This window comes from Notechis scutatus, chromosome 4, assembly GCF_049901735.1.
Source record: "Notechis scutatus isolate UNSWTSFEM ecotype Mainland chromosome 4, rNotScu1.2, whole genome shotgun sequence".
NCBI classification, from domain to species: domain Eukaryota; kingdom Metazoa; phylum Chordata; class Lepidosauria; order Squamata; family Elapidae; genus Notechis; species Notechis scutatus.
In genome coordinates, this window is record NC_142012.1 from 59,527,515 (window position 1) to 59,548,234 (window position 20,720).

The 20,720-nt window shown below is 41.7% G+C and overlaps 1 protein-coding gene across 2 annotated transcripts in view; it reads left to right on the forward strand.

The window, feature by feature from the left end:
* Window positions 1-20,720, forward strand: part of KDR (kinase insert domain receptor) — an 84,807-nt gene that overhangs the window by 5,843 nt on the left and 58,244 nt on the right. For both annotated transcript variants that reach the window (XM_087963513.1, XM_087963512.1), the window contains exons 2-3: window positions 11,167-11,257; window positions 17,849-18,045. In XM_087963513.1, the coding sequence (XP_087819639.1) occupies window positions 11,167-11,257; window positions 17,849-18,045 (288 nt within the window). The remainder of the gene's footprint in view (window positions 1-11,166; window positions 11,258-17,848; window positions 18,046-20,720) is intronic.

Genomic DNA, 20,720 nt, shown 5'->3' on the forward strand with positions numbered 1-20,720 from the left:
GGTGTGCCGAAAGTATGTGCGCGCCCACGTGCTGGCACCCACAATGCAATGTGCCCCCTCTGTGCATACATGTGCAACACTCCTGCCCCGCTCTCTTACCTGCACTGCGCATGTGCGCGCCTCCCAGCTGAATTTCGGCCCATTTGAGGCCGTTTTCGTCCTCTCGGAGGCTTGAGGGAGGCCTCTGCAGCCTCGGGAGGCCGGAAAACAGGCCCGTTTCGGCACTTCCAGTATTTCTGGAAGGCCCATTTTTTGGCCTCCTGAGGCTGCAGAGGCTTCCCTCGAGCCTCCGGAAGGGCAAAAACAGCCTCAAATGGGCTGAAAATCAGCTGGAAGGTGGACGCATGCGCAGTGCAGGTAAGTTTGGCTGGGGCTTGCGTGCCCGCAGAAATGGCCATAGGTTTGCCATCACAGGTATAGCTTCTAGGTTAAACAATATTCTGCATTTATCCCTCATCTCTTGCCTGTTTTCGTATCTCAACTCTTGTTGACTTCTTGGCATGTTCTTCTAAGTCACTTTTTTTCATTGCCATTGTAACTTTGAACGGTCCCTAAATGAACTGTTGTAAGTTGAGGATTACCTGTAGTAACATGTTGGCACTGTCCTGCTGTAGTGGGAGAAACAAATTCCAAGAGATGGTCCTCTCTTTGGATTTTGGCCTCACATTGTAACACAGAAAATCGTAGAATAATGCAGAAAATCAGGCTGGTTTTAGATCAGGCCAATTTATTTTATTTTGTTTTGTTTGTCAAACACGTACAAGATAACAAGTATGATAGTATGGACATAAACAAGAACAAAGAGAGTAAATACAAATGGGGATAGTAAGACAGGGATGTAGTGTTCTGACCCAAACCCTTTTCCAAGAAGACAAACAATAACCAAAGGGAACAGAAACCTTTTAATGAGTCTTACGAATCCCTGGTTAAAAGGCTGCTACAAACTCATTAACTTTGATAAACACAAACCTTGCCTAAACTGTGCGAGACTGCCAAGAATCACAGATACGAAATATTTCACAACACAAGAGTCTTCAAATACCAAATTAAGATACTGGAATGTCCACAAGGCTGAGTTTCAAAACATCTTTGCTTCCTGCAAAGAACGTTCGCTTCACAGCTAGCTTTTATCTTCTGGAAGGAGGGGCCATTATCTTGCTGCCTTACTCCCGAGTCACCCGTGCTGTTGCAGGTGCTCTTTCCTGCGAGCAATCTTGCGCTCATGTGCACTGGGCACAGGCTTCTCGGGAACCTCCTCCTCGCTGCTGCCAGCCCCCACAATCTCTGAAGGCAGCAGTCCACTCCCTAATGGTCCTGGCCCCTCATCTGAGTCCTCACTCTCCTCAGCCGCCCACACCTGCTGCTGGCTAACCACAACAGGTAGGCACGCTGGTGCGCTTATGCGCACCATGCCAGAAATCCTACAGAGAGGGAAGCATTGGGCAAGAAACTTGTATGGCATTTCAAAAGTTTTCAGCTTGTGGTTCCTGCCAGGAGATATTTTGAGAGGAGGCTGGCCTCCTTTCTTTTTAACTGAGTAAACAAGGAAAAGTTTCCTCACTTACAGGAAACCAGATTAGCTGTTGCTGAAAAATCCCACATTTCCTGAGCTATCTCCTCCAGAGCCAAATGCAATTTGGAAGTACAGTAGTGGATGGAAGGAGTAAGGAAAAGGAACAATCAACTTCGGAGTCAACGAAAGAGAAGTGTAGAAATTCTGGATTGCAGTCCCTTGGGAAAAAGGTTTAATCTCTCCTTTGGACAGGGACCGTAGCTGCTTTTGAAGCAATAAAAGATAAAGGAAATAATTAAAAGGGTGACAAGGCTCATTTGCAGATTATACAAGGGTCTCTGCAGCAACGGAAGTGAGGTTGCACGAAATACCTTGTGAACCCCACCGCTGGTTATTTTGGAGACAAGTAGAAGCACAACTCACAGTCGTTTAGGCCAAAGGTGGTATTCAGCCAGTTCTGACCAGTTCTGGAGAGCCGGTAGCGGAAATTTTGAGTAGTTCGGGTAACTGGCAAGTACCACCTCTGGCTGGCCCCGCCCCCATCTATTCTCCGCCTCCCAAGTCCCAGCTGATTGGCTGGGTCTTCTTTGGTTGCCCTGCACAGGAGAACAGAGCTGGAAAGCAGGTTAGTGGGGTGGGGAGGGAATGGGGATGTTGCAGTAACCTTCCCCTGCCATGCCCACAGTAGTAAAAAAAATTGAATCCCACCACTGGTTTTGACCAAATATAGTTGCCCCAAATCTCATATAATTATCATCATGCTGTGGAATATGGAAGTTGTAATCCAGGGCATTTAGAGTATACCAGATAAGGGTTAGGGCAGTGGTCCCCAACCTTTTTTGTACCAGGGACCAGTTTCAAGCACAAACACTTTTTCAAGGACCGGGGGAGAAGAATCCGAGTTTGGTGGTTTGCTTGCAGACGTTTCATTACCTGACTAGGTAACATCTGATGTTGTTACCTAGTCGGGTAATAAAACGTCTGCCAGCAAACCACCAAGTTCAGGGAGCGCCTCGGCCCTGCCTCCCTCAGCCCCATCCCTCAGGTGTCTCCCTCCCTCCCTCAGGTGTCTGCCTCGTTCCTCTCTCAGTCGCTCTCTCGCTGCTCCACCAGCCCAGGAAGAAACTGCTTCAAAGAAGCCGGGGGTGGGGTTGTGGCTTTCCTGTCGCCGCAGCTCCTCCGAAGCACCCGTTTACCCCCACCCCCACCCTGCTCGCCGCGCGGGTTCAATTCAGTGCCCGTTCTGCCTGCCTGCCTGCCTGCCTTCTTCGTTTGGAGCAGCTTCGGCTGATAAAAAGAGGCGAATAGTTATTATTCTCAGCCGAAGCTGCTCCCAAACAACCAAACAGGCAGGCAGGCAGAATGGGCCACTGAATTGAACCGCACGCGGGTGGGCGGGGTGGGGTGAATGGGCGCTTCGGAGGAGCTGCGGCGACAGGAAAAGCCACCCCCGGCTTCTTTGAAGCAGTTTCTTCCTGGGCTGGTGGAGCAGCGAGAGAGCGACTGAGAGAGGAACGAGGGGGAGGAAACCGAAGCTGCTGAGCCAGAGAGCAGGACAGGCTTCGGTTGCTTCCTCCCTCCCCTTCTCTCATTTGTGTCCTTGATCCCGATCCCAGCAGCATTCACCGAAGGCGAAGAAAGCCGCCATTTTTTTTTTTTTTTTTTCTTTGCGGCCCGGTACAAAGTGCTCCACGGACCGGTACCGGTCCGCGGCCCGGTGGTTGAGGACCCCTGGGTTAGGGTATTTTTGTTTCCTTTTATTTGTGGTTTCAGACCAATAAAACTAACGTTTAGAATGCAGAAGAACCAGACAACCCATGAACTTAAAACAAGGAATAAAGAGATAGGACCATTATCCAATTTCTGCCACCCATAGGGAATGCTAGAACGTTGGGAACTTTTATAGTCTTAAGTTAGATCTTGCAGAAGGAAAATTGTAATCTTTTCTTCAGAAAGAAGATGAACATGTCTGATAATTGGATTTATGAATGCCAGATGCCCTGAGGGCCATGTAACACTGTTTGGATTACTCACTCAACCTCTGTTTCTGAGAGGGCACGTTTATGTTTGAAATAGGGAAGACGAATATACTCCTTAGTAGTTGGTGTTGAAGCCAAGGAAATCATGTCTTCAGCGAAATAAGTAGAATATTAGAGAACTAGCCAGGAATTGTCCATGGAGAACCTGCCAATGTACCATAATAGAGTTGGATGACTTTGGCCCTGTCATTCTACAGATCTAATTCCCAAATTCTCTGTTGAAGTTTGATTAAAGGTGTCAGGTTTATCTAATTTATCTGGGCTGAGAATAAACTAGTGCACTGCTTGTTCTTAGGAGTTCCTTACAAGAGTAGAAGATTAATACATAAACTTCATGATGATAGTAAGCATTCTTCGTTTCCCAGTAAACAGAGGTCAGTGTTATAAACTACCAGTCATTAAAATCAAGGTGAAATTTGGACCATGCCACAGGCCAAAAGGAGCAAAAATCTTAGATGTGCTTTAAGAAAAATCCATGGATACAGGCTGGAAGTCACCAATAGCTTGATGACTGTTACTGTGCAAGTCTTTCTATCTTGTCTTATAATACCGAGCATGTTTCTTTCCATGGCTGTATATGCTACTTGTATATACATATACAAGTATCTGTCTGTCTGTCTGTCTGTCTCTGTCTATCATCTCACTCTCTCTTTCTCTCTATCATCTATTATCTATCTGTATCTATCTGTCTGTCTGTTTATCATCTCTCTCTCCTCTTTCTCTCATCTCTGTTTATCTATCTATCTATCTATCTATCTATCTATCTATCTATCTATCTATCTATCTATCTATCTATCTATCTATCATCTATCTATCCATCCATCCATCCATCCATCCATCCATCCATCTATCTATCTATCTATCTATCTATCTATCTATCTATCTATCTATCTATCTATCTATCTATCTATCATCTAACTATCATCTAACTGTCTCTATCTATCTGTATCTGTCTGTCTGTATCATCTCTCTCTCTCTCTCATCTCTCATCTATCTGTTTATCTATCAATCTGTCTATCATCTATCTGTATCTATCCATCAGTCTGTCTGTCTATCATCTATTTATTATCTATCTATCATCTTCTTTCTTTCTTTCTTTCTTTCTTTCTTTCTTTCTTTCTTTCTTTCTTTCTTTCTTTCTTTCTTTCTTTCTTTCTTTCTTTCTTAGCGTAGGGAAGGATCAGTCCTTTTTTAAGGTTACTTGATTCTTTCTATCACAGACAGGTTACTAATTGGTCTTATATAAATAGCTACGATGAACTTAATCAATCAATATTGAGCTAGTCATATATTTGTGTCTCTGTGTGTGTCATTGTCAATTCAAGGTAAGGAAGGAGTGGAATTGTATGGAAATAGCAAAACTTTGATGCTGCCAAGAATGCGAAGGACTAAAGATTGTTTCAGGTGCTTTCTATACATTGTGTAGCGAGTAATTATGCAGTGTAGGAGAAATACGCTTTGTTAGCTGGATAGGTAGAGACTCAAAAAATATCTTTTTTGAGATTCTCAGCCATCCATGGTTGTCCCAAAAGTGGTTTTTTTCAAGAGGCATCTGGACTTTCTTTGTTTTTCCTTGAAGACATTTTGCTTCTCATCCAAGAAGCTTCTTCAGTTCTTGGATGAGAAGCGAAATATCTTCAAGGAAAAACAAAGAAAGTTCAATTGCCTCTTGAAAAAGCACCTTTGGGGTAGAGACTCAATGAATGCTTGTCTTTCCAAATTTTCTTGAAATGAATAATGGAGGCTGTGGGCTTCTTTGTTTATTACTAGAATAACCCCCCGCCCCCAACCCACTTGTAATAACAAAGACAATTCTGAGTCCTATTAAAATTCTACTGCCAGATAAACATAGAGATGGCATCTGTACATGAGTCCCATTAAAAACCAATCAGATCAAATCTTTACCACGGTCATAAACCAGCATGGTGAAATCAATAAGACATGCATGAGTTCATGTGTAGGAATGTCTGATAATTACTTATGATGTAATTAGTGGGATTTGGACAGATGCATAAATGTTGAGTTCATTGGGGCTTGTTAAGGAACACACGTGCCTTGGACTGGAAACTTACATAAGTAGAAGCCAAGAATATTTAGCACAGAATAGATTATTTTAATTTACTGTACATGTTTCAAATAGACCAGAAACTCTCAAAGAAGAAATATTTCTCTTGGGGTGTTTAATAATAATAATAATAATAATAATAATAATAACAATAATAACAACAACAATAATAATAACACTAATAACACTAATAACAATAATAATAATAATAATAATAATAATAATAATAATAATAATAATAATAATAATAATAATAATAATAATAATAAAGGGTGGGATGTTTGCTTCCAAAGAACATTTGTGACAAGAATCAATTTAGCACAAGTGGAAATGGTGATTATGGCAATTCCAGAATTAAGCCCTTGCCTGAAAAACAAATTTAAACCTTTGGTAACTCTTTCCAACTTAAGTAAAACGTTTGAAAGAAATTACATAATGGTGCTTAGGGATCTCTTTGGATCAGCAAGATAACTCTTCAAAAACTGATTGGAATGTGGCCAAGTTTGAAAATCATTTGTGTCATATACCTAGTCATATATGACCAATAGCCATGGGGGAAAAATATCCAGAACATTTTGCCCCAGAGCCTCCCCTACAGAAAAGCACGTTGGACAGTGGCTCAAGATAATGAAAAATATTCTTAAGCCCACTCCCTCCTTCTTCCCAGGTCACTTCACCCAGAGTGGAGCTCATGTTGAAGGATGAGAAGAATTCCCTGAGCCATATTGTGCAAACCTACTCTCTTGATACTGGAGAAGCCCATAACTTTATATAAAGAATATTTTGAAGTGCTTCAGTGCATTAACAGAGGGATTCAATCAAGACCACGTGAGGTACTAATACCACTCTATAAAGTCTTAATAAGACCATCCCTAGAATACTACCTCCAGTTTTGATCACTACACTGTAAAAAAGATGTTGAGACTTTTTTAGAAAGAGTGCACAGAAGAGCAACCAAGATGATTAAGGGACTGGAGGCTAAAACATAGGAAGAATGCTTGCAGGAACTGGGCCTGGCTAGTCTAGTGAAGAGAAGGACCAGGGGAGACAGGATTGCAGTCCTCCAATATTTGAGGGGCTGCCACAGAGAGGAGGAAGGGGTCAAGCTATTTTCCAAAGCATCTGAAGGCCAGACAAGGAATAATGGATGGAAACTGATCAAGGAGAGACTCAATCTAGAAAATGCCCCAAATTTGGGTTTACACTTTTCGGTTCCCAGGAAACAACAGTCGCAATCAGAATTAAAGTTTCCTTTGAAAGTCCTGGTGATTTTATAGGCTTGCCAGCAAGGTTTTCTTTAGAACAATACTAAACTGGTTGGCCATTGCTTTTTTCCTGATTTTTTTTTAAAAATTGTCTAGTCAAGCCCTGGGATGTTTTGGTGATCGCCCATTCCATCCCAACTGGGTTTAACTCTATATAGGTTTTTGATTTGATTTGTTTTCTTAGATAGTACGAGCTAGATCAGGGGTATCATGCTTGATTTCATTGAGGGTCACATCAGGGTTGTGTTTGACCTTGGAGGGATGGGGGAGGGGCTGTGACCAGGATGGGCATGCCCAACTCGACATCACTCGTGTCAGGAGCACCTGTGGTGGCCCCAGCACTCAGCTAGCGAAAACGGGCTCCCGAGCTCGGTTTCCAGTTGCAATGGCTTCTTGTGGTTAGCCGGCAGCAGGTGCAGACAGCTGAGGAGAGCGAGGACTCAGATGAGGGGCCAGGACCATTAGGGAGTGGGCTGCTGCCTTCAGAGATTGTGGGGGCTGGCAGCAGCGATGAGGAAGTTCCCAAGGAGCCTGTGCCCAGTGCGCATGTGCTGCAACAGCATGGATGACTCAGGAGTAAGGCAGCAAGGTAATGGCCCCTCCTTCCAGAAGATAAAAGCTAGCTGTGAATTGGACGTTCTTTGCAGGAAGCAAAGACGTTTTGAAACTCCAGCCTCATGGACATTGCAGTATCTTAGTTGGTATTTGAAGACTCTTGTGTTGTAAAATATTTCTAGGTAACCTTATCTGTTATTCTTGGCAGCCTCGCACAGTTTTGGCAAGGCTCGTGCTTATCAAAGTTAATTAGTTTGCAGCAGCCTTTTAACCGGGGATTCGTAAGAATCATTAAAAGGTTTGTTTTCCCTTTGTTTCGTGTTTGTTTTATTGGAAAAGAAGAAGGTTTGTGTCAAAACAGCCTCCTGCAACCATCTGCCAGCAAAAACGGAGCTCGGGAAGGCTGCATGCACCGTCCCAAGCTCCGTTTTTGCTGGCAGAGGCACCACAGGCCGGTCCTTCATTGTTTCCAGGGCGGCCCCACAGGGCAGATCTAAGCATCTCCGGGCCTTGAATTTGACATCCCTGAGGTAGATGGACTCCACTCAAAACTGAGTGTTCAGTTCCACAGAATGCTTATGTTCCATCTTTGTTCAACCTTGCAAACTCTTCACAGACCTGGTCAAGGCTTTTTTTGCACAACTTAAAATATCTTTACAGAAACAGACTCCATTGTGAGCTTCTTATAATTCTAGGCACTTGGATGACAAAAAAAAAAAAAAAGGAAATACAATAGGAGCAACAGAACTAGGTCAAAGCTTCTCTTATTGTCATCTGCAACAGCGACGGTAGCCAGGAAAGTTTCATGAAACTGCTAACGGACACACAACAACCCAGGCAGCAGCATCCATCTCTGTCTCTGAGAAAGGACCTTGATAACAAAATCTAAAAATATCAGTTGATACGGTTTTCTTAATTATGAAATGTCTTCAAAATAAAGAAAATGATTGCTCTGAATGTATTTATTTCGGAACACAATCATTACAGTGTTGTAATGGGATATGAGACAATCGTCTCTTTTTAAATCTGAGGAGAAGGACTGAGTGGTCACAAATGGCAGGTAGATACAGATACAGATATAGATTAAGAGTTGGAAGGGACCTTGTAGGTCCTCTAGTCCAACCCCCTGCCCAAGCAGACCCTACACCATTTTTGACAGATGGCAGTCCAATCTCTTCTTGAAAGCCTCCAGTGATGAAGCTCCCACAATCTCTGAAGGCAACTTCTGTTCCATTGGTTGATTGTTCTCACTGTCAGAAAATTTCCTCTTATTTCCAGGTTGAATCTCTCCTTGATCAATTTCCATCCATTATTCCTTGTCTGGCCTACAGGTGCCTTGCAAAATGGCTTGACCCCTTCCTCCTCTCTGAGGCAGCCCCTCAAATATTAGAAGACTGCTATCATGTCTCCCCTGGTCCTCCTCTTTACTAGACTAGCCAAGCCCAGTTCCTGCAACCATTCATTGTATGTTTTAGCTTCCAGTCCCCTCATCATCCTGGTTGATCTTCTCTGCACTTTTTCTAGAGTCTCGACATCTTTTTTACAGTGTGGTGACTAAAACTGGATGCAGTATTCTAGGTTGGTCTTACTAAGCCTTTATAGAGTAGGTATTTGTACCTCACTTAATCTTGATTATATCCCTCTGTTAATGCATTTTAGGATTGCATTGGCTTTTTTGACTGTCGATGCACACTCCTGGCTCATATTTAATTGGTTGTCCGCTAAGACTCCAGGATCCCTCTCACAGTTACTGCTAAGTGATGGATAGGTGATGGATGGAGGAGTAAATTCCAACCTCAACTTTTTTGCAGGTGCATTGACATCATCCAAATGAGGCATTGTCTTGCATTGTGATGCTCTCTTCCTTTTTTACTAACCCCCACGCACCCACTGGTAAATACTGCTGTGTAGAGCATATTCCCTTTTCTTAAGTTAAATAGAAAAGACGACGACAAGACAAAGAAAAACCACACCAAACAATGTAAAAAAAGAAAAAAACAACAACTAAAACTCAGAAGCCTATCTATGCCTCTAAAGTTGCGCGGCAAACATTTCAATGAAAAGAAGAATAAATGTTTTGGTCCGTACTGATCCAACTGCTTCATGCTTTCTTGCAAAGTTGTTTCATTCTAGAGTGGCTCTTTTCATTTCAACAGCCACGACCTGAGACAGACAAATTATTTGGAAGCCTTCCAAGCAAATTTAATTAATTTGATCAGGGAGTAAATCATGGTTTTCTGTTTAAACTGCAGGGACGTTTAAGTCACGCCTGAGAAAAATGAGATCATTATTAAAACTGAGTTCACCGTATTTCAATGCGCATATCCTTTAGCTAGACCTTGAAGTTAGAAGTGCAACCAAACAGGAACTCCACCCCAGCCGTATGAATTGTAGAGCTGAGTTGCTAGCTTCTGACCATCTGCCCATTCTTCCTGTTATGATAGCACTCATGAATTTCAGTGTGATATTTCATGCTTCACAATTTAACTCTTTCCATGGACAAATTGGCATTTTTCCTTGGATGCTATTATTGCACATCCTCCTGAATTTGTTTGCTGACTTAAATTAGCCAACAGGTTAGGTAGACAAATTAGTCTATTAAGTCTAATCCATAACAGCTTCCCATGCCTTCAGGTACAATTTGATCATAATCCATTGCTGCAATTTAAAAAAAAAAAAGAAATATCTTTTTCCTAGGTTTGTAAGCCACTTTCCCAAACTTAGGTATTTTGTATACAATTTTGTAATTCTGAAAGGCAGCATTCATTAAAAGCGTGCAGTCCCAAGAGATATAAATATGGGAGTATGTGTATGTTTTGTATATATATATGCCTGTCTGTCTGTTTTCATGTGTGTTTGTATATATATATATATATATAAAATGTGTGTGTGTATAATTAATTTTTAAATGCATTAAAAGTAACAAAAGAAAAAGAAAATGAGAGAAGAGAAAAAGAAAAAACAAGCGTGCAGAAATGAAAGATTAAAAAAGAAATAGAAGTTTCCAATTTCCTTTGCATCAAATGCAAGCATGTTTGTAAAATTGTTATTCTGTGATTACAGAAAAGCTTCCTTCTTTTCTATCATCTATATATATTTTTTAATCACGGGAACCACAAATCATAAGTGCATTGTTTTCTGTTTCAGGCAAAAGTTTCTAAGAGATTTCTAGTCAGCTGTAGATGTACATACAGGTCTTTTCTCTAATCAAAGAAGTTAATTTAGCCATCACTTCAAGTTCCATCATCTTCATTTGCCATTTCCCCATGCTGGGCTGTATTAAATCTTTCCACTTTTGAGCATATAATAATCTCACTGCAGATATCTAAAATGAAATTCCATGACTTTTTCTAGATCCTCTCCATTAATCCCAAAGCCAAAAAAGCCCCTGGCTTCAATTTTGCTTTAGTTTATAAACAAAGAATTGCTATATTTTAATCCATGCATGCATGTTTCTCAGCCTTTGGTAAATTTAAGATGCAGGACTTCAACTCCCAGAATTCCTCAGCCAGCATAACTGGCTGGGGAATTCTGGGAGTTGAAATCCATGCATCTTAAATTTGCCAAAATTGAGAAACACTGATCTAGATTGCTGGTTAAAACAGTAAAAATACAGCTCAAAATAAATTGTACCATACTGTTATGTATTTTCCCATTATTTGTAGTCTATGAAATTTTGTGTATTCAATTACTGATTAATGTATATATAAATATATTTGCATTTTACAGGTTGGTCTAGTTCTTCAAATCCACCATCTCTTAGTATTCAAAAACATATGATTACGATAGCAGCAAATGATACATTGCAGATTACTTGCAGGTAAGGAAGGAGGGTGATTATTGGTATCTAATGTATTGTCTTAATTTCTTCCCATGATGCATGACTATCTTGGGGATATGAATACCCCCACACACACAAAATAGTTACAAATGTACAATAGAACAAAGAATACAAATAAAGGATTTTATTATGCTCCAAATATTTCCAGATGTTTCTTGGCTCAAGCATTTATAGCTTTAACATTCAAAAGGACAAAAATCTTGTCTGATCTTTTTATAAATTTACAAGGATGAGAAATTCTATTTACGTTGACTTTGTTGATACTTTTAAAGAGGAAATGTCATTTATTTTATCATTCCCTATTGGCCCTTGTTACGTGTCACCAATGGAGGTCTATGGAGATTCTCAATCATCCTGGTCATGGCTGTCCCAATGGACTTTCTGACTTTTCTTTGAAGACGTTTCACTTCTCATCCAAGAAGCTTCTTCAGCTCTGACTGGATGGTGGGGAATGGAAGGATTTATACTCCTTGCAGACAGCTGGTCATTTGCATCTTTTTTAGAGAGTCACTGAGACCACTTGGAGGTTTATCTGTGTCATTGCAATCATCAGAGTAGTGCAAATGGGTGTGGATCCTTCTTGGATTTGTAGAAAGGATTATGTTGTAGACTGGAGACAGATGTCCATCAAGACAAGATTCAGCTGTCCATCTGCATTTAAAAGATAAATGCCACTCTTTTGAAGATAGCAAAGTCCACATTTTGGACAGGGAGGACCGCTGGTTTGAAAAAGGGATCAAAGAAGCCATCTGTATCAAAGTGGAACAGGCCTCTCTGAACAAAGTTGGAAGGATATGACATCATCTATCTCCGGTCCACAACACAATCCTTTCCACAGTTCCAAGAAGGCTCCATATCCATTTGCACTATTCAGGTGACCTTGATGATACAAATAAACCTCCAAGTGGCCTAAATCAGGGATCCCCAACCTTTTCGACGCCGCGGCCCGGTTCCGGCGTCAGCTGGGCGCCGCGGCCTGGTTCCGGTGTCAGCTGGGCGCCGCCATTTTTTTACGAAAATCACTTCCGGTGACGTCACCGAAGCGATTTTTGTCAAAAAAATGGCGGCGCCAGCGCTTCGGTCAGCTTTTTCGGGTAGAAATGGCTTTCACCCGGAAAAGCTCACGAAGCGCTGGCGCCGCCATCTTTTTGATGAAAATTGCTTTTTTACCAAAAAGATGGCGGCGCCCAGCAACCAGCGGCCCGGTAAGGCTTGTTCCGCTGCCCGGTACTGGTCCGCGGACGGCGGTTGGGGACCCCTGGCCTAAATGACTCTCTAAAAGAATGCAAATGACCAGCTGTCTGCAAGGAGTATAAATCCTTCCATTCCCCACCATCCAGTCAGAGCTGAAGAAGCTTCTTGGATGAGAAGTGAAATGTCTTCAAAGAAAAACAAGAAAGTCCAGTTGCCTCTTGAAAAAGCACCTTTAGGTCCCCAATAGATCTACCTGTATAAACACAGAAATAGAAGGTACAGAACAGATAATTTCAGGCAATTCTTTCAAACAATGAAAAAAAGGCTAAAGTGGATTTTTAATTCCTTGTGGCTGCACAGGTACAACTGTGTAATTTTCTTAGCAACATTGTAGAAGTACTCTGTTGTGGTCTTTTGAGATTTTTTTTTTCAATATCCAATAGAAATTCCCTGGCCATTTTTCATCCAGGAATGATGCTTTGATAATAGCAATAGCACTTAGACTTATAAATCGCTTTACAGTGTTTTACAGCCCTCTAAGTGGTTTACAGAGTCAGCCTATGGTCCCCAACAATCTGGGCCCCCATTTTACCAACCTCGGAAGGATGGAAGGCTAAGGAATCAACCTGGAGCCATTCAGAATTGAACTCCTGGAATGAGCAGTGAGTTAGCTTGCAGTAAGGCATTCTGGGTGTTGAAGTTCACATATCTGAAAGTTGGCCAAAGTTGAGAAACACCAGTCCACACCATGTATTTGAAGGAAAGGCAAAACCCTTAACAGAGCAATAGGTGGTTTTTTTTTTCCTGTAGAAAACTACAATTTGGATAAAGAAATTAGGCTAAGGATTTGCTCACTGTTATTTGCTCAGGTTCTAAACAGTTCCTCCAGTTCTCCCTCCCTCGGGCATCCAATGGTTATGGCATTATCAAAGTGACAGCTCGTTGCCAATGTAAGAAATTTGGTCCCTTATTTGCCAACCTCGTCCCCAATTTGTAACAATTTGCTGCCCAATTAGGGACTGGTCAATAGCTTGTGTTTAGCATAAGTGTTGTCAATATTGAATATCTCCATCTTGGCACCATATAAGTTTAGTTATCTGTGTTTACCATCTCTTCTTCGAGTGCTAGCCGTCTTCCCGCTGTGTACATCAAGGGAGGAGCCACACTTTTTATTTTTGGGATATTGTTTAGCACATCCTTTTATGTGGACTTCCTGTGTGTAAATCGTGCAAACATCGGCAGCCACATTTAAAGATACTAATGGTGCCTTCTATTTTTTTCATTAAAAACCCCAATCTCACGTGTGAGGAAGGGTGAAAAACCTGAAGAAGGTCATTGTTAGACCTTCCTCCCTTATTGAAGAGAATCATCAACTGGCAGCTGATCTCCTGTAGGCTTGTGAGGGGATCGCCATCATCTGCTGCTACTTTCCCCATCTGATATACACCCAAAGTAGCCTAATTCCCTAGATCTAGCTCCATCATTTTGTGTGGGCCTTCCACCTCTGGTGATCTTAGAAAAAGATGGGTGGGGACTTCCGGTTTGAGTTTCTTTAGCGACGGACTGAAACCTTGTCTCTGCGAGGCTTTGATCCATGCTCGCCACTGGAGCGCCCCGAGCTGGCTGGTTTCAGGACTAAGCCACCCCGTAGAGGTGGTGAAGAGTGGGGAGACTGCCAGCAGGGTTGAGGACAGCTGCATCTCTCCTCCCCAGCTGGTCATTAGTCCCTTTCCCGGTGGCGGTTGCAGCGGTGGTCAGAAATGGCCACCACAAAGAAGAACTCGACCGGAAAAGAATGTGCAGGAGGAAGATAAGAAGAGAAAGTTTTGGTTGACTGGGTCAAACAGCAAAAGCAACAAATAAGGTACCCTGGAATTGAAACTGTTAAAAAACAATAACATTATTCCCTAAGAAGATTTTTAAGCTGCGAAGGAGAGAGAAAAGGGAAAAGATTTGGTTTTCTCCTTTTCCTATACTGACAGCTAAGAGACTTAAGCAAGAAATTGGAAAAAAAATCCACTTTGACATCAATAGGCATTTAATGCTGAAAATAAAAAGTCAAAGGGATAATAAAGATTTCTGGATAATTAAAAGCTTTTGAAAACAGGAAAGGAGAGAGGAAAAATAAAAGGGCAGGATCTGGAAGGGAGGAGACTGCCTGGAATTAAAAAGAACTTACAGCAAAATCTCAACAAGACTTCCAAAAGATACATTCTAACTGAAATATCGCAACAAAAACCCCAGGAAGAGAAAGTTGAAAAAGAAATAAGATATAACTCGGGACTATCTGGATTACTTGATGATTTCTGGATTCTTGGTTATTGTTTTGAATGACTAAAATCAATCGGGTGGTTGTTTAAAACTTTTAAAAATGGCTCCACTTTTAGAAGAACTGAAAATGGAACTTAAAAAGTACAAAGAAGATGCACAAGAAGGGAGAGGTTCTTTTGGCTTCGTATTTCAGTTTTTAGAAATGGAGATTTGGAATTATGAGAAACAACAAGAAATGCCTGCAGAACAAGAAGATTGCGACAAAGAAGAAGCCATCTTTAATGAACAAGTAATCTTAGATGGGGGGGGGGAAGGAAAGGGGAGAAAGAGAATGGAAAGTTTAAGATTGGGAAAAACAACTCCAAAAAAAATAGAGTGAAAAATAAGTATAAAATCAGAAAGCAACAGAAGAGGGAAATGCAGAAGAGAGAATTAGAACTAGAGAGACAAGGGAGTAAAAAGGGGAGGGAGAAGATGAGAGTGAAGAAAGAAAGGAAAAGAAGTTATAAAGGACAGAAGCAAAATATAGAGAAACAGGGTCTATTTAGAGATAATGGGTGAAAACTTAATGGAAAAAGGGATTCTGCAAAGGTACATAAGATAGTATGGTTATATTAGAAGCAGAAATAATTTTAGAAAATATGAAACAATGTATGATTAAAATGTCTGATAAAATAGCTATCGTAATTCAATGGAATGCTTGTCAATAAATAAATGTAACAAAAGGTATATTTAATGATTTATAAAACATGTGAAGAGAAATAAGGGAAAAATTAATTATGGAGATTATATGTGTTTTTAAGGAAGTATGATATTTAATTGAAAAGAAGTGTTAAAGATGTTATGGTTTTAATGATTATTAATGATAGAACTGAACTGGAATGGAATGAGGGTTTATAATTACATATATTTACAATCTTTCTTTTTTTAAAAAGAATATAGTGTGTATTATAAGAATGTGCCAAGCAGAATTCGATTGGAAGTTACGTATTATGTATTATATTGAAGGTCATAAACTTAAGGTATATATTGAAGTTTAAATAAGAGTTGAATGGATGTAATTAAAAGATATAACGGTGTCATACTCCAATTAGTAACTACAGGAGAAAATTTGTTTAATGAGAAAAGATAATATGAAATTGAAACAGAACAGACAAAAGTATAAATATAATGATTTGAATTGAGATGAGATAATCAAAATAAAATTGAGAAAATTAAAAGAGGGGAAAAACTATATAGAAAATGTAAAATAGTATAAGATATGGAATAGAATACAAAAAGGAGCATGAAATTGAGTTTTGTGTCTGTATAAAGAAGTTCAACCTGGGACCATGCTATTTTCAAAAAAGATGTTTTACTTGTATTTTGTGTGTGAAAACCCAAATAAAACTTTATTAAAAAAGAAAAGAAAAAGATGGGTGAGGCCCAGAGGTGTTATTCAGCCAGTTCTGACCAGTTCTGGAGAACCGATAGCGGAACTTTTGAGTAGTTCGGAGAATCGGCAAATGCCACCTCTGACTGGCCTTGCCCCCATCTATTTTTTGCCTCCCAGCTGATTGGCTGGGTCTTCTTTGGTTGCCCTGAACAGGAGAATGGAGCTGGAAAGCAGGTTAGTGGGGTGAGGAGAGAATGGGATTGTGCAGTAATCTTCCCCTGCCACGTCCACCAAGCCACGGCCACCAAGTCACGTCCACAAAAGCGGTAGTAAACACATTTGAATCCCACCACTGGTGAGGCCTATTCCATAGACAAAAGAGATTGGAAAAACACCAGGCCCAGATGGAGTGATTCCTTCTTACTTCAAAGCCTGTGCTGAACAATTGGGCCTCCATCTTCACAGGGATAAGGATAAAAACCAGCCCTTGGGGATGTGTTCTTTGCAGGAAGCAAAGAAGTTCTTTAGACTCATAGTCCTCGTTAAAGCCCTGCTTACTCCGGTTTATTTTTGAAACTTCTGTTGGTGGATATTTAATCAGTAATTAGTCTTGTGTTCTTGGCATCCTTCTGCAACCTTGAAAGGTCTTGCTTTTGATATCAGACAATTAGGTTTAAATATTTCTTGGCTGGGAATGCACTGAATTCCCAGCGCTGCATTGAAAAAGGTTTGCTTTTATACACAGTTTGCGTTTGTTTGATTTGAGCAAGGCTTGGGTCAGAATACTTTCAAAGAAAAACCAGAAAGTCCAGTTGCCTCTTGAAAAAGCACCTTTGGAAAAGCCATGAACTGGAGGACTGAGAATCTCCATAGGTGAATCTAGGGAAAATTACATCTAGTACCTGGGCAATTAACACAGTTCTCTCCATTGCTCTTCTCTCTCTATACCAATGACTTCATCTCTAAGGGTCCCCCTGTTAAACTACTGAAGAAATGAAACATCCAGGGGTGGGATTCTACCAGTTCAGCCCAGTTTGGGCAAACTGGAAGCTCCAAAGCTGGGAGAGAACCACTTCGCTCCGACGATCAGCTGTTGAGCCTGCCCACCTGTCCTGGCTCCAGTCTGTGCTTTATTTCTGGGTTTTCCAGCTCATCTGATTCACCTGGCACAGTGGATTGCAAAGCACGCTGTCAACTAAAAAGCTACTCCTTTGGTCTTTTTAGCTGCCAGAAAAAGGGAGTGGGGGGGAAAACAGTGCATTCCTTAAGTGCCTAGAGAATCACCCTGGCAGCCCAAAGTTGTCGGAGCACAAGAATATTACTGGAGAGCATGATTGATGACTCTTGGGGAAGGATGAGTCCCATTGGAGAATACACATCCAGGGGGTGGGGGGGAAGACCAGGGTCAAGGGGGAAATGAATGATGTATTTTAGTATTGGCTGCATCCAGTAAACACCAACGTGGCCACTTCTAATCAATCAATTTTCTTTTCTCTGAGATGCAACTAGAGACTTATGATTTGAATGGGGATGGATTTGTTGGGGTCCTGACAGGCGCACTCACCGAACCAGTTGTTACACCGGTTGAATCCCACCCCTGGAAACACTCCTGTATTTAAGGCAACTGCCTTCTGATGGCTTTAACAATGTTGGTACAGACCATGAATGGAGAATGCCATATAGCTCAGATATTCTTAAGTAGCTAATGGATTTCACTTCTTACTCCCCAGTGGTGAGAGGGCTTTGGATTGGCTTTTGCCAAATAACCAAACCGGCCTCGAAAACCGAGTCGCACTGACTGAGTGTGCCAGCGATACCTATTGTAAGATGCTCACCCTGACGGAAGTAATAAGCAACGACACCGGGTCCTACAAGTGTTTCTACCAAGACAACCACACCTCCTCAAGTGTTTATGTTTATGTACAAGGTAGGTGCATATTGGAATAGTGCACTTTTTTCTGCTTAATGGGAAAAATGGCTTAATGTTGTATAATGTGAACCACGTTGGATTAGAACCAAAAATTTCTCTGGTCTATCCTCTTGAAGCCACCATGCCAGCTAAATAGTAATCCACAAATGGGTGTGAGCACAACGGTGCCTTCCCACTTGGGTTCTCCAGCAACTCATACAAAGAGACAAGGAATCTTCAAAGTTCTGAAAATACCTAACTTTTATAACAAATCCCCACTGATGGGTTATCCTGAACCAATTGATCCAGTTTGGTTTTAGGAACTACACAAATTGGTGGGTCTTACAACCACCTTTACAAGCATTGTGCACAGGGGTGGGATTCTCCCGGTTCAGACCAATTTGGGCGAACCCCTTGTTCCAGCGATCAGCTGGCTCCTAACCAGTTCGCTATGGGCCCGCCCACCCCTACTTTTTCCTGTCCTTTATTTCCTGCTTTTAGAGCACAGCTGATTAGCGTGCCGTCCCTCAGCTGTTTTAGTCACAGGGGCTGCAGTTGAAGGGCTGAAAATGGGTTTTAAAAAAATATGGATTGCACGCGCAAAGCACGCATTCACCGAACCGGTTGTTATACCAGTTGAATTACATCCCTGATTGTGCACATTTACTTCTGGACATCATGAAGGAGAATGTGATGACCCAGGGTGGGATACAAAATAAACATAGTCACAAAAAACAGGTGAAGCCCCTTTTATTCCTTCACTTTGCTTCCAAGCTCCGAATATTCTTGACTGGAGCCAAAAAAATTCCCACACAAGCAGTTACAAGAAGGAGGAAATGCTGTTTAAATTATAAAGAGTAAAAAAAAAAAAAAAAAACCAGGCAAGATAAGGGCTTGAAGACATCCACAGATATCAGAACACACACTGGGAAGGACGCCAAACTCAGAGAGGAAGAATAAACTAGAGATATTTCCACGCTTTGTTTCCAGCACTCACCCGTACGCATGTCCATCCTCTTATCCAGTTGTCACAGCTGCAGCCCATGAAAAGGATCAAGGCCCTCTCCTCCCCAGTAGACCAGGTCTCTCCCTTATCCTCTCCTCCCTGCATGGCCTAGGATGGAGAGGGGATGGGCCTGGATCCTCCTCTGACTGCCCAGCCGGCCTCTGCCCTTCCCCAGCCTCCTCCACAACCTCCAGAGCCGTACTTCCACTCCCTGTTGGCTGTTCCTCCTCTCCCTCCAGAGTCAGTCTCCACCAGGAGCATGACAGAGAATGCTCTTCTATTTCCTTATTTGTTTTAAAACAAGCTGGCAGGAATAGCCAATACCCCAGAAGATTGGCTCAAGATCCAGATGGATCTCGACAGACTTGAACATTGGGCCCTAGCTAACAAAATGAAATTCAGTGTTAAGAAAAGTAAGTAAGGTTTTACACTTAGGCAAGAAAAAAACACCACATGTACAGGTGCACATTAGGTGAAACGTGGCTCAATAGCAGTAACTGTGAGAGGGATCTTGGAGTCCTAATGGACAATCACTTCAATACCATGAGCCAGTAGTGTATGGCAGCAGCGAAAAAAAAGCCAATGCAAACCTAAGCTGCATTAATAGCGGGATAGAATCAAGCTCACATGAAGTATTAGTGCCACTTTATAAGGCCTTGGTAAGACCACATTTGGAATACTGCATCCAGTTTTGGTCAACATGATAGAAAAAGATGTTGAGACTCTGGAAAGTGCAGAGAAGAGCAACAAAGATGACGAGGAGCCTGGAGGCTAAAACATATGAAGAACAGTTGCAGGAACTGGGCATGGCTAGTCTAGTGAAGAGAAGGAGCAGGGATGACATAATATCAGTCTTCTAATATTTGAGGGGCTGCTACAAAGGGGGAGATCAATCTAACAGATAACAGATAATCAGAGTTGGAAGGAACCTTGTAGGTCATCTAGTCCCCCACCCAAGCAGGAGACCCTACATCATTTCTGACAAATGGCAGTCCAATCTCTCCTTGAAAGCCTCAAGTGATGGCACTCGCACAACTTCCAAGGGCAACTTCTGTTCCATTGGTTGATTGTTTTCACTGTCAGAAAGTTTCTCCTTATTTCCAGGTTGAATCTCTCCTTGTTCAGTTTCCATTCATTGTTCCTTGTCTGGCCTTCAGGCGCTTTAGAAAATAGCTTGACCGCTTCCTCTCTGTGGCAGCCCCTCAAATATTGGAAGACTGCTATCATGTCTCCCCTGGTCCTTCTCTTCACTAGACCAGCCATGCCCAGTTCCTGTAACCATCATATGTTTTAGTCTCCAATCCCTTAATCATCCTGGTTGCTCTTCTCTGCCCTCTTTCTAGAGTCTCAACATCTTTTTAATAGTGTGGGGACCAAAACTGGATGCAGTACTCTAGGTGTGGTCTTAATAAGGGTTTATAGAGTTGTATTAGTACCTCACTTGATCTTGATTTTATCCCTCTGTTAGTGCAATTTAGGATTGCATTGGCTTTTTTGACTGCTGCTGCACACATCTACTTTCCAAAGCACCTTAGGGCAGGACAAGAAACAATGGATGGTAACTAACCAAGGAAAGAAGCAACCTAGAACTAAGGAGGTATTTCCTAAAGTGAGAGCAATTAACCAGTGGAATGGCTTGCCTTTGGAAGTTGTGGAAGGCTTTTAAGGAGACTGGACAGCCACTTGT